Source organism: Elephas maximus, chromosome 1, assembly GCF_024166365.1.
Source record: "Elephas maximus indicus isolate mEleMax1 chromosome 1, mEleMax1 primary haplotype, whole genome shotgun sequence".
Lineage (NCBI taxonomy): Eukaryota > Metazoa > Chordata > Mammalia > Proboscidea > Elephantidae > Elephas > Elephas maximus.
Window position 1 is genome coordinate 225,831,227 of NC_064819.1, and position 20,640 is coordinate 225,851,866.

At 39.7% G+C, this 20,640-nt stretch overlaps 1 protein-coding gene across 2 annotated transcripts in view; it reads left to right on the forward strand.

The window, feature by feature from the left end:
• OPRM1 (opioid receptor mu 1) overlaps positions 1–20,640 on the forward strand; it is a 199,843-nt gene that overhangs the window by 35,978 nt on the left and 143,225 nt on the right. Inside the window, exons 2-4 of one of the 2 annotated variants that reach the window (XM_049904268.1) lie at positions 4,959–5,311; positions 6,461–6,981; positions 9,681–9,725. In XM_049904268.1, coding sequence (XP_049760225.1) covers positions 4,959–5,311; positions 6,461–6,981; positions 9,681–9,725 — 919 coding nt within the window. Of the gene's footprint in view, positions 1–4,958; positions 5,312–6,460; positions 6,982–9,680; positions 9,726–20,640 lie in introns of those variants that run through there. The other variant, XM_049904279.1, reaches the window with a different exon arrangement.

Genomic DNA, 20,640 nt, shown 5'->3' on the forward strand with positions numbered 1-20,640 from the left:
AGAAAGGATGAAGACCTACTTCCAAAAATTAGCCAATGAAAATCTTATGGATCACAACAAAACATTGTCCAACACACTTGCTTTAGACACGTCAAAAGGACGAATCAATTACTGGAGGAGGCTATCATGTTTGGTGCAGTAGATGACTAGTGAGGGCAAGAGGACCTTAGGTGAGACGGATTGTCACAATAGCTGCAACCTAGATTCAAACGTGCCAGTCATCGTGAAGATGATGCAAGACTGGGCAACATTTTGTTCTGTTGTACACAAGGTGGCAATGAGGAGCTGACTCAATGGCAGCTATCCATCTATATGTCTATCTCTGTGCTTTGCAGTGTGGCTTTGATCATCAATTTAACTCTTCTGAGGCAATATTTATACCACTGCATCAGAACAGAGCAGACTGAAAAGCTGGTGTTTACTGGATTACTTTATTCCTATTCCAAGCAGACCAACTTTTCATATTAAATTAAAGCCTCTGGTGATATTCTGGAGACAATTGGAATCCCCAAACCTTTTGTCTTGTGTAATTCTCTTTCACATATAGGAAATTTCTGAACCCTCTTTTATGTGGTGCTGTGATTCAAAGTGTGAGTATTTGGGATAAGGATACTGCCTATACTTAGAGGAAGATTTTGGATAAATTGAGAAAAAATAAACAGCATTGTTCCTGTAAAACGTCAGTTTAAATAGCTTAGATAGATAAATATGTACTTTTTCCGTTCATAATATAGGATCCTAACCTAATTTTGGAAACGCTGGGGGCGTGGTGGCTAAGAGCTACAGCTGCTAACCAAAACGTCGACTGTTCGAATCTACCAGGTGCTCCTTGGAAACTGTATGGGGCAGTTCTACTCTGTCCTATAGGGTCACTATGAGTCAGAATCGACTCGACGGCAATGGGTTAACCTAATTTTGTTTCACAAACACCTCATTCCGGGGGAGGAAATGATTTTTAAAACCTGAAATAAACATACAGCAATAAGTACCTAAGATAAGCCTGAAGAAAAGGTTAGAAGTATGATGAGTCATATAACCAACAGTAAAGAACCTGATTATTTAACATAAAACACTCTATTAGAGATAAGATGTGAAATGTAAGGTCTGCTGGATAGGAAAGTGACTAATATGGTAGAGCGTGCCTTCAGACCATGCAGGTCTATAATCAACGGTGTAGTTAGCAAAAAAAAAAAAAAAATTCTGCTTTAAGGGAGAAAATTCTGCTTATAAACAACATCAAAACTTTACAACTTCTTTAGCATCCAGATCAGTTAATTCCAAAGCTTCAAAATCATAGTTTTTATGACATTTTTATTTCTTTGTTTGTTTTTTATTTTGGGGGACCTCATCTAAATATCTTTTTATATTTGTTACATTTGGACACCTCACTGAAATCAAACTGATTTATCTCCTCGGGTTAGATGCCTTTCTCTACCTTTTCTCTTTTAAAATTCTTTAAGGAACTCAACTACTAAAGTAAGACAAAAGGCTCCAAATCTGAAAATGGGGAGCCTTTCTGGTGGCATGGCAACTTCCACAATTATTGCAGACTATGGTGACCCTGGGGGCATCGTGGTTAAGAGCTATGCCTGCTAACCAAAAGGTCAGCAGTTCAAATCCACCAGACGCTCCTTGGAAACCGTATGGAGCAGTTCTGCTCTGCCCTATAGAGTTGCTGTGAGTCAGAATCAACTCAACGGCAATGGGTTTGGTTTTTTGGTTTAGACCAGGTCTCCGAATTTCAGAGCTGAAGAGCCAGTCCCACCCTGTTAGCCCTGAGGAGGTTCATAAAATCCTCCTGCAGAACTTCAGCTTCTTGGTACCTATCAAAACCAAAGAAACATTCCTGGAGCAACGAAGTTAGGATCCTAAATAGATGGGCCTATAATACTATTCCCCTCAACCTATAGACAGACATCTTGGCTGAATACGATAGGCTAGTAATTTCATGTGACCGGAAAACAACACACACAAACTTAAACTTAAAAACAATTTGTCTCACTGTGTAAATAAAAAGTCCAAGGTAGACCTGGCTTTGGGTACAGTTTTCTCTCACACTCCATCAAATCCACATTCCCTGCACTGGGTCCACTTTCAGACAGGCTCTTCCAGCAACCTCTTGCATCCCTGCATCCTCTCATCTTCTCAAGTGTGGGTCCTGTGCAGAACGTAATATACTCTTTTCCCAGAAGTCACAGAAAAACCTCAGCAGCTCTAGCTGCAACCTGAGCAGGGCTTCCAAACTGTTCCTTCAGGCTTGAACCCCTGTTGAAAATTTGCATTGCCACCCCACATATGGTGAATCAGAATATACATTTTATCAAGATTCCCAGGTGACTCTTCTGTATAATAAATTTTGAGAACCATGGCTCTACTAGTGATTCTCAGAATTGGTCCCTAACCATCAGCGTTAGTACTGCCTGGGAACTTGTTGGAAATGAAAATTAGGGACAGGCGTTCCAACTAGAACAAATTCGTTCAAAACCCTGAACCTGGGGCCATCACTGACGACTCACTGTGGCCCTAATCTGTTTACATCGTTACACCCCGAGCCAGTAATGGAGGCCACTGCAAAGCATGTGGACCGGGAGTGGAAAATGAGTGGTTCTCAGAGTGAAACTGAAGTGCTGTTATATAAGTAAATAGACTAAAAGAAAAAAAAAAAAAAACTCATTGCCATAGAGTCAATTCCAACTCATAGCGACCCTATAGGACAGAGTAGAACTGCCCCATAGAGTTTCCAAGGAGCACCTGGTGTATTTGAACTACCGACCTTTTGGCTAGCAGCCATAGCTCTCAACCACTATGCTGCCAGGGTATCCAAAGTAAATAGATATGGGATGTTAAAAACAATAGAGGTCCAGTATTTGCAAGGTATTCTTCCACCATTGGATAACATTTGTTATTGTTGTCAGAGTGCCTGCTTATCTCGTCCACTTGGTAGTTCTAATTTCTGTAGGTTTTGAAGACATAGAACTAATAATATATCCACAATTAGGGTCAAACAAGGGAAAATAAGCTTTGAATAAGGACTTGAGATGATCCCCTATGAATGGAGGACATGAGCTTTGCAGCATCTATTCAGTTCCCATTAGTCGGTAAATACAACACAATGTCCATTAATAGGTGAATGAATCAACAAATTGGGCTGTATTCATACAATGGAATACCACTCAGCAACAAAAGGGAATAAACCATTGATAATGCCAACAACATGGATGGGTCTCAAAAAAATTACGTTGAGTGAAAGAAGCTAGATAAAAAAAGTGCATACTGAAGGATCCTAATCACATATGTCAAAACTTAACACACAGCACACTTGAATTACATGCAATTGATTGCATGTCAGTTATACCTCAATGAAGCTAAAAAAACAAAAAAAAAACATAGTTTCCCCATCATGGATTGAGCAAAGTCTAATCTTCTTAGTATGGCATACAAATCCCTCCTTCATCTGGTCTCCATATTCCTCCCCTACAGGATCCATTGGCATTCCTGCTGGGATTTTACCCCTCAGCAGTGCCAAACACATGCATCAGGTTACTTCAAATCTGTTTTTCTCCACGTTTTCTCTCTGCCTGGAATAATCTACTCCCACCAACTGGCTAACTCAAACTCATACTTTAATGTTCAACTTCTCCATCTATACTTCCAGGATGTCTTCCTTTTATTACCACTCCTATTCCCTTTATATTATGCTGTGTTATGATGCCATAATAGCCTGTGTGTTTGTGTGTGTGTATGTATATGTGTGTGTATACATGCATGTGTATGTATAGGTTCCTGGATGGTACAGACTAAAGTTTGGCAGTTCAAACCTATCCAGCAGCACCATGGAAGAAAGGGCTGGCAACCTGTTTCCATAAAGATTACAGCCAAAAAACCCCTATGGAGCACAGTTCCATTCTGTAACACATGAGTCAGACCTGACTTGATGGAAGTGGGTTTAGTTTTGGTATGTGTATATATATATATATATATATATATATATATATATATATATATACACATATGCATGCATATATATGTATATAGATACTCTTTACTACCACACTGTCCCATAATTTTCAATATATTTATTTAAAAAGTCAAAGATGTCACTTTGAGGACTAAAGTGTGCCTGACCATGATATTTCTAATCACCTCATATGCATGCAAAAGCTGGACAATGAATAAGGAAGACTGAATAAGAATTGATGCATTTGAATTATGGTGTTGGCAAAGAGCATTGAATCTACCATGGACTGCCAGAAAAACAGAAAAATCTGGCTTAGAAGAAGCACATCTGGAATGCTCCTTAAGAAGTGAGGATGGTGAGACTTTTTCTCCTGTACTTTGGATATGTTTTCAGAAGACCCTGGAGAAAGACATCATGTTTGGTAATGTAGAGCCTCAGGGAAAAAGAGGAAGATAATCAACAAGATCAACTGACACAATAGCTGCAACGATGGGCTCAAACATAGCCCACGGACCAAGCAATTGTGAGGATGGTGCAGAACCAGGCAGCGTTTAATTCCTTTGTACATGGGGTTGCTATGAGTCAGAACCCGCTCGACAGCACCTAACGATGACAATACCACCACCAAATGTGTGTTTCTCATGTAACTGTAATTAAAATGAATTACTATCCAGTGGCTGTCTCTATTACTGAACTGTGAACTCTCTGTGTCTATAACACCTATTGCAGTGCCTGGCACATAAAAAGAACTCAATGAATAATCACGGTGGCTATTATTATAATCATTTTACAGGTAAGAAACCTGCTAGCTAGAAAAATTACCTATTTAACCCTTAGGCACGTGGTTGTAAATAATGAAGTGAGTACTGAAAAAGGGTTCCTGTATATATAATGCCAAGTGCTTTCTACTAATCCATGCAACGTTTTAATTATTGGGAGCTTACCCATATTTCATATTGGTCCCTTTTTCTTATTCTTATTCTGTCACTGCTCTTCCTAGATACACCAAAATGAAGACTGCCACCAATATCTATATTTTCAACCTTGCTCTGGCAGATGCCTTGGCGACCAGTACCCTGCCCTTCCAGGGTGTCAATTACCTGATGGGAACGTGGCCGTTTGGAACCATCATTTGCAAGATTGTCATCTCCATAGATTATTACAACATGTTCACCAGCATCTTTACCCTCTGCACCATGAGTGTTGATCGCTACATTGCAGTCTGCCACCCAGTCAAGGCCCTGGATTTCCGTACCCCCCGAAATGCCAAAATTGTCAATGTCTGCAACTGGATCCTTTCGTCAGCCATTGGGCTGCCAGTAATGTTCATGGCAACAACGAAATATAGGCATGGTGAGCAATATCACAGGCCTGAGAGGTGGAGAGTTGATAGCTTGATACACTGATGATATCATCATATAACAAGAATTTATAGAGTGGTCTAATGGTGGCACAGTAGGTAAGCGCTCGGTTGCTAACCAAAAGGTCAGAGGTTCAAACCCAACAGCCATGCTGCAGAAGAAAGATGTGGCAGTCTGCTGCCATAAAGATTATAACACTGAAAACACTATGGGGCAGTTCTACTCTGTCCTATACGGGAGCTACGAGTAGGAATTGACTCAACGGCAATGGATATCGTATTGGGTAATATCTTAGGCACATTGTAATTTTAACTATCCTTGTCCTGGCAAAATGTCTTTGGAAATATTTGGAACTAGAAAATTTTGCCCTTAATTTAAGCCTATTAAACTTTAATATAGCCTACAATAAACCTGTGAAAGCTGGAACCTATGTAGGGTGGAAACCTGTCAGAGAAGGAAAACGCAAATATTTTCCACTAAACTGAGCAATAGAAAAGTATTAAGGTGGAAAACTTGTGAGATCTGGAAAAACAAGACAGTCCTGTCAAGTTCTGACTCTCAAAGGTTTCACTGTGTTTGTTTCAGATTTCTCTGTACTTTACCAAGATGCTGTGTAAATAAGAACATAGCTCTCCCAAGAGTAATTAGAGCTTAAGTCCGAAGAGCATTATGTTCAGTCTTGTGTTATAATCACAAGCGACTGCATATATGACAAATTTGTCTTTCTAGGCTTAGCAGAATGATAAATCACTCATTAAAAAGTAAAGTGAAAATATCCATTAGCTGGAACCACCTATAAGCTTTAAACAATGATTATATTTTTTTATCTCAACAGAGACCCCATAAGGGTCTAGCTCATGATGAGATGTCCATAATCGTTGACTGAGTGAAAGCTTACTCTGATCAAACTGAACAGCAAAATGGGAAATTTAGAAAGAATAAATAAAAGTAACTTGCCCTGAAAATCAACAGAGCTGAGTTTCTTCCACAATCTCTTTAAATAGTCCCTTACTGGCACATATAGTAACAACCTTAGGTTAGCTCCGGTCAAGGCTATAAATTAGTTAACAAAATGGCGATATTAATACCTATTGACATAATGAAAAGTCATTGCTAATTCTTCACAATCCATTTCTTCTAGGTTCCATAGACTGTACCCTAACATTCTCTCACCCAACCTGGTACTGGGAAAACCTGCTGAAAATTTGTGTCTTCATCTTTGCCTTCATCATGCCTGTCCTCATCATCACTGTGTGTTATGGACTGATGATCTTACGCCTCAAGAGTGTCCGCATGCTGTCTGGCTCCAAAGAGAAGGACAGGAACCTGCGCAGAATCACCAGGATGGTGCTGGTGGTTGTGGCCGTGTTCATAGTCTGCTGGACTCCCATTCACATCTATGTCATCATTAAAGCCTTGATTACCATCCCAGAAACTACCTTCCAGACGGTTTCCTGGCACTTCTGCATTGCTCTAGGTTACACAAACAGCTGCCTGAACCCAGTCCTGTATGCCTTTCTGGATGAAAACTTCAAACGATGCTTCAGAGAGTTCTGTATCCCAAACTCCTCCACCATCGAGCAACAGAATTCCACTCGAATTCGTCAAAACACGAGAGACCACCCTTCCACTGCCAATACCGTGGACAGGACTAACCATCAGGTATGCAGGTTATAGACTTGGGTGGACCTAACTGGGGGTGACAGAAAAATTAAACCAACCTAAAATGTTCATTAAGCTTTTAGAAGGGGATTCAGTAACTCGGGATTAAGGTTCAGCATGAGAATGCAGTGGGGAGGAGGGGAATGGTGAAGACAGTACCAGAGAGGAACTTAGTTATGCAAATCGAGCTCTATATATTTAACTGTGGGCATTCATTGAGGTATAGAGATATACTAACCAGAAATCCATAAAGCTGGTAAAAAATCACTATCTTCCTGGTTTTTTCTTCTATGCAAATACAATGACTTTAGTACATTCTTCAAGTAATCTGGGTTGGAATCCTACTCATTTTCCCCAGGAATTTTATGTGTTTTGTGCATATCACCCCAAGATCCCTGTCACTTCTCTCAAAAACCAACCTTGCTTTAGTTCTCTGGTTAAAGAGAAAGGCCCAGCACCATCCCTGAGGTCATGGCAATGAGTTTGTTCCAGCAAGTCAGCTCCATAGCAAAGGAAAAAAAAAAAGCCATTCCTAACTTTTTTAAAGCCATTGGCTTGTAAATCTTGATATCTGAACTCTAGAACAAACATCGAACATGTTACTTATTGGAATTAAATTAATTTTATAACAGTCATAATACTAGTCGTACATAATATCTGAAGGAGTGACCAGCCATGTCTTGGAAGACAGGGCTTAGTGGTTAAGTGCTACTGCTGCTAACAAAAGGGTCGGCAGTTCAAATCTGCCAGGCACTCCTTGGAAACTCCATGCGGCAGTTCTACTCTGTCCTATAGGGTCCTTATGAGTCGGAATCGACTCGACCGCCCTGGGTTTTTTATTCCTATAGAGAGAAGAAGGGAGCCTCCACAGAAGATTCGGGATTTACACACAATAATATTATAATCACAAGGGAAATACAAGAGGATGAAGGAGAAAAATAGCCTCCACCTTGATGGCAGCTTTGCTAAACCACTGATTTCATTAATTTTCAGAATTTAGAACCTGACGTATAAAGTAAGGCAGAAATATTACTTAATTATTAATATTAAATTAAGTGAACTTTCCAATGATGTATCAGCATCCAAAAGTCATCCTTGGATAAAGATTCCAGGACTTTGCAGCCAAAGGGCCTCCACGGTAAAGACGGCTGGAAGTAAAGTCAATGAGGAGCCAGAGGAAGGGCTTGGCTACCGCCCAGTGCAGCAGCTTCCTCTCTGCTTTCCCTTTACCACTTGCCACCTTGAGGTCCCTTCCTATACCCCGTTACTGCCACTCACCCCTGCCCAGTCTCCCCCTTTCTGGTTTACCCCAGGACTAATAATGCAATATGGTCCAGACGAATTTCCATGGAGACCTTAATTCTCATACCTCTGCTATTAAATAATGCTACAATGAACACAGGCACTCGCAGCCCCCTAGAGAGGATGAGGTAATGCTGGCAGGCCCAAAGGGAGATTATTAACTTATTATGTCTCGCTTCTAATTCCATTTCAGAAACAGAAGCCAGAAAGAAACATTTCCTTCTTAGTCTTCTTTTCTCTCTCTCTCTCTCTTCCCCCCCACCCCCCACATCAAGGCTTCTAAACCTGCTTCTTTTAGTAAGCTCTTCTCCTTTCCAACAGCTATCGAAATCTTCTGAGTAACTTAAGGAGGGTAGGGAGGGACTCAAGTAGATTTTCTCAAACCTGAAGATAATGTATTAAAGGATGCAATTTAAAACTCTCAATCCTACCTGAAAATGAAAATATTTTAATTCACTGGGGTAGAGTGATGGCCACTTTGAAGCACTGATTCTTTCTCCTTAAATGCCTGTCCGTACCTTCCTTCTCCTCCCAGAAGCCTTAGAAGTGGCTGTTGGCAGTTTGCCCTGGGCCACTGTGGGGGCCTCTAGTTACATCCGGCCCTTGCTGTCCCCTCATGGACTGCCTGGTGTGGCATTTCTCCATGATTGGCCTTCAGTTGCCCCAGTCCTGCCCTTGACTCCCCTCCAAGCCAAGCATTTCCACATCGTGTGCTTCTTGCACAACCAGATAACAGAGAAAAGAAGCTAATTGGAGAAGCTCAGTTCTAAGTAACTAAAAGCTTTGGTTCAAAAATATATCCAATTAGGCCTTATCTTCACTGTTGCCTCTGTGAAGCAGTGTTCAGTATCAGATAACAGCGGAAACACATTAGCCCTGGGATTGGCTGCTTTCCCAAAATGCCCGCTGGGAGAGCCCGACAGAGAAGGGAGGCTGCCAGGAAAAGAGGAAAAGACACTCTGACATATTTGAAAATTAAGATTAATCAGCGATCCCTTTCACTAATCTGCACTGATGTGTTGTCATTAGCATTAAGGCAGTTACACACAGACGTCTGGAACAGTTACATAAGCCTTTGATGATAGTTTCAATAATACATCAAAATAGTAAAACGCTTTGAAAGAGGAATCAGAGACTTTATGGCTATGTCTGTAGGACATACAGCTGCACCAATGTAGACAATGACCAACAATTTTTATGTTTATTTTTTAACCTCATAGGCCATCATGTTAAGAAACAAAGCTAATTGGATTTGCACTGGCGTTCAATTGTTTGTCTCAAGTTCTTACTGGTTGTAGATGTTTATGTTCTGCCTATATGTTTGGGCTGGGTACGAGAAATACGTTATACTACACAAGTCTCATTTCAAGCACGTTAGTCAACTTCATATTCTGCAGATCAGAGAGCCAATATCACACCTTCCCAGGGTGTCTGTATTCTGACAACTGTACACTGAGACCATGTCTACGCAGCGCAAAGTCAAGTGGAGATTTGGCAGTTATCAAGGTAATTTGATAAACCATATGGGAAAATTCTGTGCCCAGAATAAACTTTGAGTCATGCATACATAGTCAAAGGCTACGCACTCAGCTTTTGCTGCACATTAGATCATTCCAAAACTTAGTGGCTTCAAACAGCAACAATTTATTTAGCTTACTGTTCTGTAGATCAGTAATTTGGGCTGGGCTTGGCTAGACAGTTCTTTTGGTCTTGTCTGGGATCACTCTGTGGTCAACTGCCTGGTCAGCTGTTGGATAGCTGATCTAGGATGGCCTCAGCATAAACGGTCACTCACGCCAGCTCTCATCCTCCAACATGTTAAGCCCAGGCTTGTCACCATGGCCACAAGGCTCAGAGACAGAGAGATGGAAGAAAACAAAGCTTCTTCAGGCCGGAGCTCAGAGCTGGCACACACATCACTTCATGCTTTCTCTTAGTCAGATCAAGCCACCATGCCAGCCCAGATTCAATGGGTGGGGAAATAGATTCCACCTCTTTATGGAAGGAGCTGCAAACTCATACTGCAAATGAAGATGGGTGTAGGAAGTAAAATAACTGTGGCCACTTTTGCTAACCATCTACAACAGGTACATACTGCATGGGACAGGAGAACGTAAGCTTCATGAGGGCAAGAAGAACATCCATCTTACTCCTCCATGCCCCTCCAGGATCACCTAACACAGTGCCTGGCTCTTAAAATACATTCCAGAAATTATCTGTTGAATGAATGAATGATCAGAGGACTCATGATACTTTAGGAGTTATGGAGGGTGATGGGAAGGACCGCTTTTTGTGCAGCCTACTAACCTGGATGACAGCATAACATTCTGACATTATTTCAAACCCCCCCTTACATAGCAGGGAAAATATTCACAATACAGTTTCTTCTTTTTCTGTCCTCCAGCCTTAGGTCCTTGGATCAAAGTTTATAATTTTGAAAAAGTTGGTTACATCTTTACTTGTCTGCTGATTTGATTTTTAACAAGTGCTTTCGATGAGGAGGTCGAGAGCTAGACTCAGGGCTTTAAAGAGGCCTTGTCCTGGCTGAGTGTCTTAGGCTGGGTTCTCTGGCGAAGCAAAACCAGTGAAGTATATATATATATATATATATATATATATATATATATATATATATATGTATATATATATATATATATGGAAGAAAAAAAAGAAAAGATGACCTCTTGTCCTTATTTTGTGCTTTCCAGGGCACAGCTCACTGCTCCAGCTGTAGCTCTCCTTTCCGATTTATGCTCAGCTTGTTATCTTTAGGGCGTCTAGATCTTTATTAGGTAGACTCAGGCATAGGCATTCATTTTCCATCTGCTCTCAATGCGATTTAATTTCCCCGTAAACACTCCACCCTGCTGTTGCCCTTATTGAACTCCACTTTACTTCAGACTGCTTCCCCATTTACTAAGATCATTTCAAGTCCAGCTCAGAAAGAAGATGCTGGCTTCATTGCTTGGTTTCCACCCCAATCATATTCTTAATGCATTTTCTATCTTGCCATCTAAGTGAGTGTTTTAAAAAATGTTTAACACTGCATGGGAAAAGGAATAGCACTATAGGGTCAGTGGGAATTTTTATTTAAAGAGTTTATACTAACTGCAACGATAATAGTAACCGTACCTTACGTCTGTAAGGCAGCATACAGATTAAAATGCACTTACATGGGCACTCTCACTCCTGCTTCCTATAGCAACCCTGCTGGGTGAACATGAGGAAATAAATGCTCAGGGAGGCTAAGGAATCCACCAACCAGTGAGGGGCAGAACCCAGGCTAGCCCCTCTGTCTTCTGCTTTTCATCCAAGGTTTTTACTTCTTCCCTACATATTGCCCCTTTGCACTAAAACATTATTGTGTTTCCAAGCCAGAGGTTCTCAACCTTGAGAAAATACAAATTCTGTGGAACTGCCTCTAAGAAATCCTGGTTCAGTGGTTTCGGTGGCATCAATGGGTCTATATTATGAGTAAAACACTCAACTGAAAACTGATTGAAGCTGTATCATCAGCTCCAAACTACTGAATTTGCTGTTTTGGCTAACCTAGGTAACCATTTCAGTCCAGTTGACAGGCATTTTCTTTTTTTAAATCAAATTAACTACATGTAGTTAAATACAGAGTCCCTGGATGGTGCAAATGCTTAACATGCTTAGCTGCTAACCAAAGATTTAGAGGTTCAAGTTTGCCCAGGAGTGCCTCAGAAGAAAGGTCTGGTAATCTAGTTCCAAAAAAATCAGCCATTGAAAACCCTACTTCTGCTCTGACACACATGGGGTCAGCCTGAGTTGGAGCCGACTCCATAGCCCCTGGTGATTGCTATTGGGACTGGCAGCTAAATAATGTAGTTGTCCTCTTAGGAGCGACCTAGCTCAACTGGCATAACATAGTTTATAAGGAAAATGTTCTACATCCTACTTTGGTAAGTAGCTTCTGGGGTCTTAAAAGCTTGTAACCAGCTGTCTAAGATATGTCTACTGGTCTTTCCCTGTCTGGAGCAAGGAAGAATGAAAAAAAACAAAGACAAGAGGGAAAGATTAGCCCAAAAGATTAATGGAACACAGCTACCGCAGCCTCTGCCAGACTGAGTCCAGCACAAGTAGATGGTGCCTGGCTACTACCACCAACTGCTCTGACAGGGATCACAATAGCTTGTCCCAGACAGAAATGGAAGAAAATGTAGAACAAAGTTCAAACTCACAAAAAAAAAAAGCCAAACTTACTGGTCTAATAGAGACTGGAAAAACCCCTAGAGTATGCCCCTGGACACCCTTTTAACTCAGCACTGGAGTCACTCCTGAGGTTCACCATTTAACCAAAGATTAAACAGGCCTACAAAACAAACAATAATACATGTAGCTTAACCGTGTATACAAGACAGGAGGGAACAGGTAACCTGGACAAATGGAAACTGGGAACTCAAGATTGAGAAGGGGAGAGTGTTGACACATCGTGGGGTTGGCGACCAAAGTCACCAAACAGTATGTGTAGTAATTGTTTAAGGAGAAACTAATTGCTCTGTAAACTTTCACTGAAAGCACAATTGAAAAAAAAGAAGTGAAAAATACTAATAGTAATGTAGTTATCCTCAGACAAAGCCTTAACTTTCTAATATGTCTGTGATTGAGTCTTCATAAGGCAAAGTGATAAAGCTAACATATCTTACCTCCTGCTAACTCCTTTTCATTAATATGGCAAATCCATTCTAAAATCCTTTGAAGATTATTTTTGAAAGCACTCGGTTGGTATTTTAATCAAAGTAATAGGTTAAGAAATTAGAAGATTCTTTGCATTAATTTTAAATATAAAACTATATCACCTACAGAAATAATCTTTGATGGTTATGAGGGAGGGGAAGTAGGGATGGAAAAACACTAAATAGACAATATATAAGAGATAACTTTGGTGAAGGGTAAGACAGTGCACAATATTGGGGAAGCCAGCACAACCTGTACAGGGCAAGGTCATGGAAGCTCCATAGACACATCCAAACTCCCTGAGGGACCGAATTACTGGGCTGAGGGCTGTGGGGACCATGATCTCGGAGAACATCTAGCTCAATGGGCATAACACTTTATAAAGAAAATGTTTTACATTCTACTTTGGTGAGTGGTGCCTGGGGTCTTAAAAAGCCTGTGACACCCATCTAAGATACTCCACTGGTCTCACCCCTTCGGGAGCAAGGGAGAATGAAGAATACTAAAGATACAACGGAAAGATTAGCCCAAAGGACTAATGGACTACAACTACCACAGCTTTCACCAGACTGAGTCCAGTACAACTAGATGGTACCCAGCTACCACCGCTAGAGAAAAATGTAGAATAAAATTTAACTCACAAAAAAAGACCAGAGACTGGAGAAACTCTGAGTTTATGGCCCTGGGACGCCCTTTTAGCTCAGTGATAAAGTCACTCCTGAGATTCGCCCTTCAGCCATAGATTAGACAGGCCCATAAGACAAAACAAAACTAAAGTGGCACACCAGCTGAGGGGCAATGACTAGAAGGCACGAGAGGACAGGAATGCTGGTAATAGGGAGCCCAAGGTTGAGAAGAGAGAGTGTTGACATGTCATGGGATTGTTAACCAATGTCATAATACAGCATATGTACTAACTGTTTAATGAGAAGCTAGTTTGTTCTGTAAACCTTCATCCAAAGTAAAATTAACAAAAATGTAAATTAAAAAAAAAAAAGCTATATCACCCCAGCTAAGCTAAGAGAAGTAATCTAATTTTTTTAAATCAGCTACATCACTCTCAAAGCTGGATCTAATTTGTAGTTGTTGTTTGTTTTGTTTTGTTTTGTTTGCAAGACATCTATGGACAGCTAATCTGAGAAGGAAAGGCATTTCAATTCCATGACAAAAGCCCAAAATGAGAATGGCTCACAAAATTACAGAGCTTGACCGTATTAATCCATATTTTGTAAAGAAAACCAAAATGACTTTCTACAATTCTCTAGTTTAAAACAAAGGTGGTTCTGTCTGAAAGAGGGCGTGTGTGTGTGTGTGTGTGTGTGTGTGCGTGTGCCCTTTTATGCATGCATGGTATTAGAGCATACCTAGGTTTAAAAGGAATGGTATCTTTCATAAATAGCAGAACTTGGTATGTTTCTTTAAATTGGCTATAATCTGGGAGAAGAAAATATGGTTTAACTAGAATATGATTATTCTCAGAAAATATTCGGCTTTGAAATTATTAACAGTAACATTTGTTGACCACTTTGTGTCCAGCGTATCTTATTTATATCTCAACTCTACCATTGAGGAAACTAATGTATAATTAAGTACTTGCCCAAGATCAAAGCTAAAAAATGGTGGGACAGAGAATTGAACCTGGTTGAACTGGATTTCATAACTCAGGCTCTTAATCACTGCGCACTACCCTCTCCTGGTCTGGTTTTTATTCTACTCAGTGGTGGCTCTTAAAAATCAATGTCAGCATTTGCATACTGACAGTTTGAATACTGTAGTGATTTTATTTAGGTTTGTTTAGATGTGCTCATTGTATGTGTGTGTAGCTAAAGTTTCAAATAGATTAATGAATAGCGTGGAAAATTAGGAAATTCAATAACGAGGATCTTGATAAGCATTAGAGTGAGCTTAACTCATTTTTTTAAACTAAGAGCTTTTGCTATCCGTAGAGCCATCCTGACTCTCTTTGAAGAATGGCACTTGCTTTCCCACAAGTTAAAATTTCTTACTCATTTGAGAGAGTTTATTGAATATTTTCATAAGCTGACCTTTCTGATCAAGGAGTAGAATCACCCTTATCCTACTACAGAAGGCAGCGTGGTAGCGTGGAAGTGATTAGGGCAGAGAGTTAAGTCAATGTTCCAGTTGACACGCTGTGCCAGACCAAGGTGTAATGGAGCAAACCCCTTCGTCCTTCGAGAACTTGGCTTTCTCAACCATCATGTAAGTGGTTGAACCAAATGACACCCCTGCATAACAGCACTGCTCAGTGAACACCAAAATGTAAATTAGCTAGGGTTCTTCCTGACTGAACACTCTTTTAGGGGGATTTGAGTATTAAAGATTAAGTTGGCTAATATAACTTAAGTTCAGTGGTTTCTTTTGCTTATTGTTTTCATTAATGTAACTAACTGACAAACTATATCGATATATTTTTCTTTTTAAAAAACTCATTTAAAATGAGGTATTTTATTTGGCTAGACTTAAGTGGTGAATTGCTATTTTATAACCACCTATCATGAAAAAATTTTTAATTACTGAGACGTAGTGTTTCGGAACGTGTCAATGTTCATTTTGTATCTCACGTACCTTTGGGAGCTAAACCGAAAAAGTAGATTTGTTTCTCTTTTAACTTTCTACAACAACACATTCATTTTTCCTTCTACCTCTGTACATGAATGTCTTTTGAAAGTCATTTTGACTGTATCTTTTGGTAGGCTGCAATAAATATTTGCAAATTGTTATAATTAAAATTATCTTAATAAATTATTAAATTTGGGGGGCAGACATTGTCAGAACTACAAATTTCTAGAACAAAATAAGACTTACCAAGAATTTTTTCCTCTCTATTATTTCCCTGGAAATCAAGAACCTAGAGCCACAATTTTGTCTGCCTTCTCCCTTCACACTCAGGAATTTCTTTCCTTTATAATTTAGTTCTTAGCTTTGAAGTGAACAGAAACTTCTCACAATGAGAAGAAATATTAGAACCAGACTGTCTATGACTTCTCTTTACCGCAACAAAATCCTTAGACCTTAGAATACTGCCCCTGAAAAGAAACCTACAAGTCGTGTAATACAAGCCTCATCTTCTTAAAGATGAGGAAACTCTAGCCCAGCAGTGTATTGTTTTTTATTGTAAATTTCTTCCTCCTAAATGTAAAAGTCATAGTGAAGAGTCTTTTCAACTACCTGGTTTTCAATTAGAGGTTAAGAAACTTGGAGTGACTAAAAAAAAAAGTCAAATAATTATATTTTAATATAAACTCTAGCATATCTAAATCTAATTAAAAATTCAGCAAGTCGGAGAACTTTATAATTACATACAAATAGCAGATATAATGTAAAATCCTCAAAATTTAGATTATTCATTCATTTATTGAAATTCCTCTACTGAGCAGTGGCTATCCCTGGGCAAGTTTCTAAAACTCACTGTCGCAATTTCCTCATCTGTAAAAAAAGTGATAAATATACCTGTTCCCTTCAAATCGATTCTGACCCGTTGTGACCCTATAGGACAGCAGAACTCCTCCATAGGGTTTCCAAGGCTGTAATCTTCATGGAAGCAGGCTGCCACATCTTTCTCTCATGGAGCGGCTGGTGGGTTTGAACTGCCAACCTTTGCTTAGCAGCTGAGCTCTTAACCATTACCATTTGAGTTTTGAGGTGCGTGTAAAACGGGATTGTTCATGCAAAGTGTGTAGCACAAGTCAGACAACAGGGTGATACCATTCTAAGGTGCAGTCATGGCTAAGAATATTGGGTATACCATGGACTGCCAAAAGAACGAACAAATCTGTCTTGAAAGAAGTACAATCAGAATGTTCCTTAGAAGCAAGGATGGCAAGACTACATCTCCCATATTTTGGACATGTTACCAGGAGGGATCAGTCCCATGAGAAGGACATCATGCTTGGTAAAGTAGAGGGTCAGTGAAAAAGAGGAAGCCCCTCATTGAGATGGATTGACACAGTGGCTGCAACAATGGGCTCAAGCATAGCAACAATTGTGAGGATGGCACAGGACCAGGCAGTGTTTTGTTTGGTTGTACATAAGGTCACTATGAGTCAGAACCAACTACTGATGGCACCTAACCACAACAAAAACAAGGTGCACTCAAATGAGTTTTTACAGTATTCATTTTTACATTTTCCTTTCCCCAAGAAGCTGAATTACATCTCTTGTAAAGACAATCTAAACAGAATGAAGTCATAGAGCCAAAAGAGATCATAAGGTCAATCTAACCCAGAGTTTCTCATCCTTGACATTACGGACGTTTTGGTTGGATAATTCTTTGTTGTGTGTGGGGGGAGGGGATGGGGATGCTGTCCTGTGCACTATAAGATGTTTAGCCGTATCCCTGGCCCCAACAGCAACCAACCACCCCCAGTTGTCATAGCCAAGCATGTCTCCAGACTTTGCCAAATATCCCCTGAGAACAAGATCACCCATGGTTGAGAGCTACTGATTTAACCTGACGAATCTTAATTAATAGGTAAAGAAACATTAAGATCCAAATCAGCTGTGATGTCTTAACAGTAGTGACTGACAGGTTTGCAACTAGATCCCAGATGTCCTGTCTTCGGTCTAATGTGCCTCTGAAACATCGCACTGATTTCTCAAGAGAAAGCTTTCTTCTGCACCACTAGCCAGTTGCAAATAATAAGGCTCAGTATTAATGGAATACAGGAGGAAACCACAATTTATTTTATTTCATGCTTCTCTTTTAGAGAAAATGATCTTAGCCTGAAACATAATTAAGAAAACATTAAAGACCAATAAAGACAAAGATATTGTTAGGGAATAACGCAATGCTCCAAATGAGGTCTAACCTCCATTACCATCTTAAAGCATTAAGAGAACTGGTGGATGAGATTAATCATGCAGAAATCATAATTTCTGAAGCAAAAAAAGAATGGGAGGAATCTCGGAAAACTAGAGGAAAGGAATAAAAAAACCCATTGCCATCGAGTCAATTCCAACTCATAGCGACTCTATAGGACAGAGTAGAACTGCCCTGTAGAGTTTCCAAGGAGAGCCTGGCGAATTCAAACTGCCTACCTTTTGGTCAGCAGCTATAGCACTTAACCACTACGCCACCAGGGTTTCCAAGGGGAAAGGAATAGAGTCTTGATTTTAATAGGATCATTGTAGCTACTGCAAGCCACAGAATAATTAGCTTTGTACTGAATGTTCTCAGAACCCAGAATGGATTATTAAAATGTATGGAGAGCACTTAGAAAAGGAAACTGATTTTTAGGAGGCCCGAAAAGTTCTCTAAGACTTGGTTATAGCAGAAGAAATTTCATTTATATAATTACCAGACAGAGAACCAGGGAAACCCAGTGTTAATGGTGACAAGCTCTTGTTAATTTCTGTAGTGTTGTACTATGTTGGATTATCATCTGGTTATAGCAATATAGGAAACCCTGGTGGCGTAGTGGTTAAGAGTTCGGCTGCTAACCAAAAGGATGGCAGTTCTAATCCACAAGGTGCTCCTTGGAAACCTTACATGGAGCAAGCAGTTCTACTCTGTCCTATACAGTTGCTATGAGTTGGAATCAACTCAACAGTAATGGGTCTGTTTTTTTGGTTTTATAGTGATACAATGAGGTACGTTTACAAACTTTGAACTGCCACTAATATTAAGAGTCCTGGTCAATAGAGGCACACTGAATAAGCTGGATAATAGTATAAGGAACCAAACATAGTAGAAAAGTGAGCCAAAACTAAAAATGGTAGTTGCTAGAGAAAAGCATTAGTCAAAAGTCCCATTTATAGAAATACAGACTGTGAGTGATAGCAGATATGAAAAAATTTATGGATATTTTATTTAACAGATCAACAACAGAAGTCTAGTGTCTAGAATCAGAGATGTTAGCATCACTCTCATAGTCACTACACTCAAGAATGAAATCAATGAATTAGATTGTGGCCAGAGAAAGAAGATGGTGGAGGGAGTTAAAATGACAAATGTCAATATGACAAATGGTTAAAATAACTGCACCTGTTTAGCCTGGGAAATTGATTTTCTATTCAAAATTCATTATTTTAGTAAAGTAAAAATGGCAACGTCTCATACTTCCAGGCATTAGCCAGCATCCTAAAATTGATTTTTAAACTCTTATTCTCGCTCATTTGAAATATGTGGTCTAAGTAAGTATACAAAAAGGCTGCCGAAACATCACCTCTCTGAAAATATAGCAGGTTGTGTTCTGACTGGGTTTTAACTTTTGTTTTGAAGTTTGCCACCTTCCATTTTCAACCATAAGAAAAAAAGTCTGTGTAGCTTGGGAATCTATTTTCATTGATTTCAACTGCATGTTGCTAAGAATAAGCCTCGTAAACGACATTGTTTTGTTTTGTTTTGAATGAACCATCTTTGCAGAAAATAGATTTCTTTTAGAAGTTATCTATACTCAGCTATGAGGAGCATAACAAAGGTTGAATAACTGCAGTATTTTCTTGTGAAATAACACAAGATTGCAAGCCAGAGAGCTTGGGTTCTGGTGCCAGCCCTGCTGATAACCGGCTGTGTGAACTTGACACCCCGTTCCAGGGGCTCACTTCACCCAACTGCAGTTCGCCAGCCTCTTTTGACTGCCAGAAAAATAGGACTCATTTCTAAACTTGATTGATTACCCCATTCCAGACTCTAGGGGCTGGTTTCAAGTTGACAACAAAAGTAACCACTAAAGCTTCATTTTAGAATAGATTTATTAGAGTGGATGAAATAAGCCAATATTAAAAGCAAGAGAGAGCAAATGGCAGATGGAGTCTGAATGCTTCTGAACTACCAGACTACCTTACCTCTCCTTGAGTTCTCCTTTACTAAATAAAGTTGGACCCCTTTTTGTGTTCTACATTTAATATGCCTATTTCAGGCAATGGACTCAGAGGAAGGTACGAGTTCTCTATTGCTTAGCTATATGGAGATCAATGCCTATGAATCAACAGCCCCAAAGTTTTTTTTACATAGTTTTTACTATTTCTGTAATGAGTGGTATTTTTAAGACTATTACTGACTCGAACTCTGATCAGCTTCAAAAGTAGCTAAGCCTGTTACTGCCAACAATGGAACTTCAGATGGCATCAAAAATAAGAAAGAAAAAATGGAAGTGAAGGGCAGTGGCTGTAAAAAAGAAATGTGACTTGCTTTTGGTTGCATTATATCCCAGGCAGGTCAGAGAATTTATATATGGCCAGAGAGGAGAGATGTGTGACTGGAAGGGAAAGAAGTTAGAAGGAAAAGTGGGACAAGAAGGTCCTGAAATATAAGATAGGCATCTACCTTGTCTGGCTTCCTTCAATATCTAGTGCTGGCAGCCATACAGACCTGCCTGCTCTCTGGGGTAAATGACAAATATTAAACCAGCTTTTCTCAACCAACTCGCTTGGGCATGTCACTTCACCTTGTTAGGCCTCTGTTTCCTTCCATAGTTTGATGATTTTGCAAAAGAGAATCTCTTAAATTCTATCCAGCGCCAAAACTGTAGGAAATACGCATTCATCATTAGATGTATAGAGACAAAAAGTGCCTTAAAGAAGCTTCAGATTGAGCTTTTCAAACATTTTATTTTTAAAATGGGTCAAAAAATAGCCCAAGGGGATTTAATTGTTGATTTCCTGTAAAAATAACAGTTTGAGAAACTGTTGACA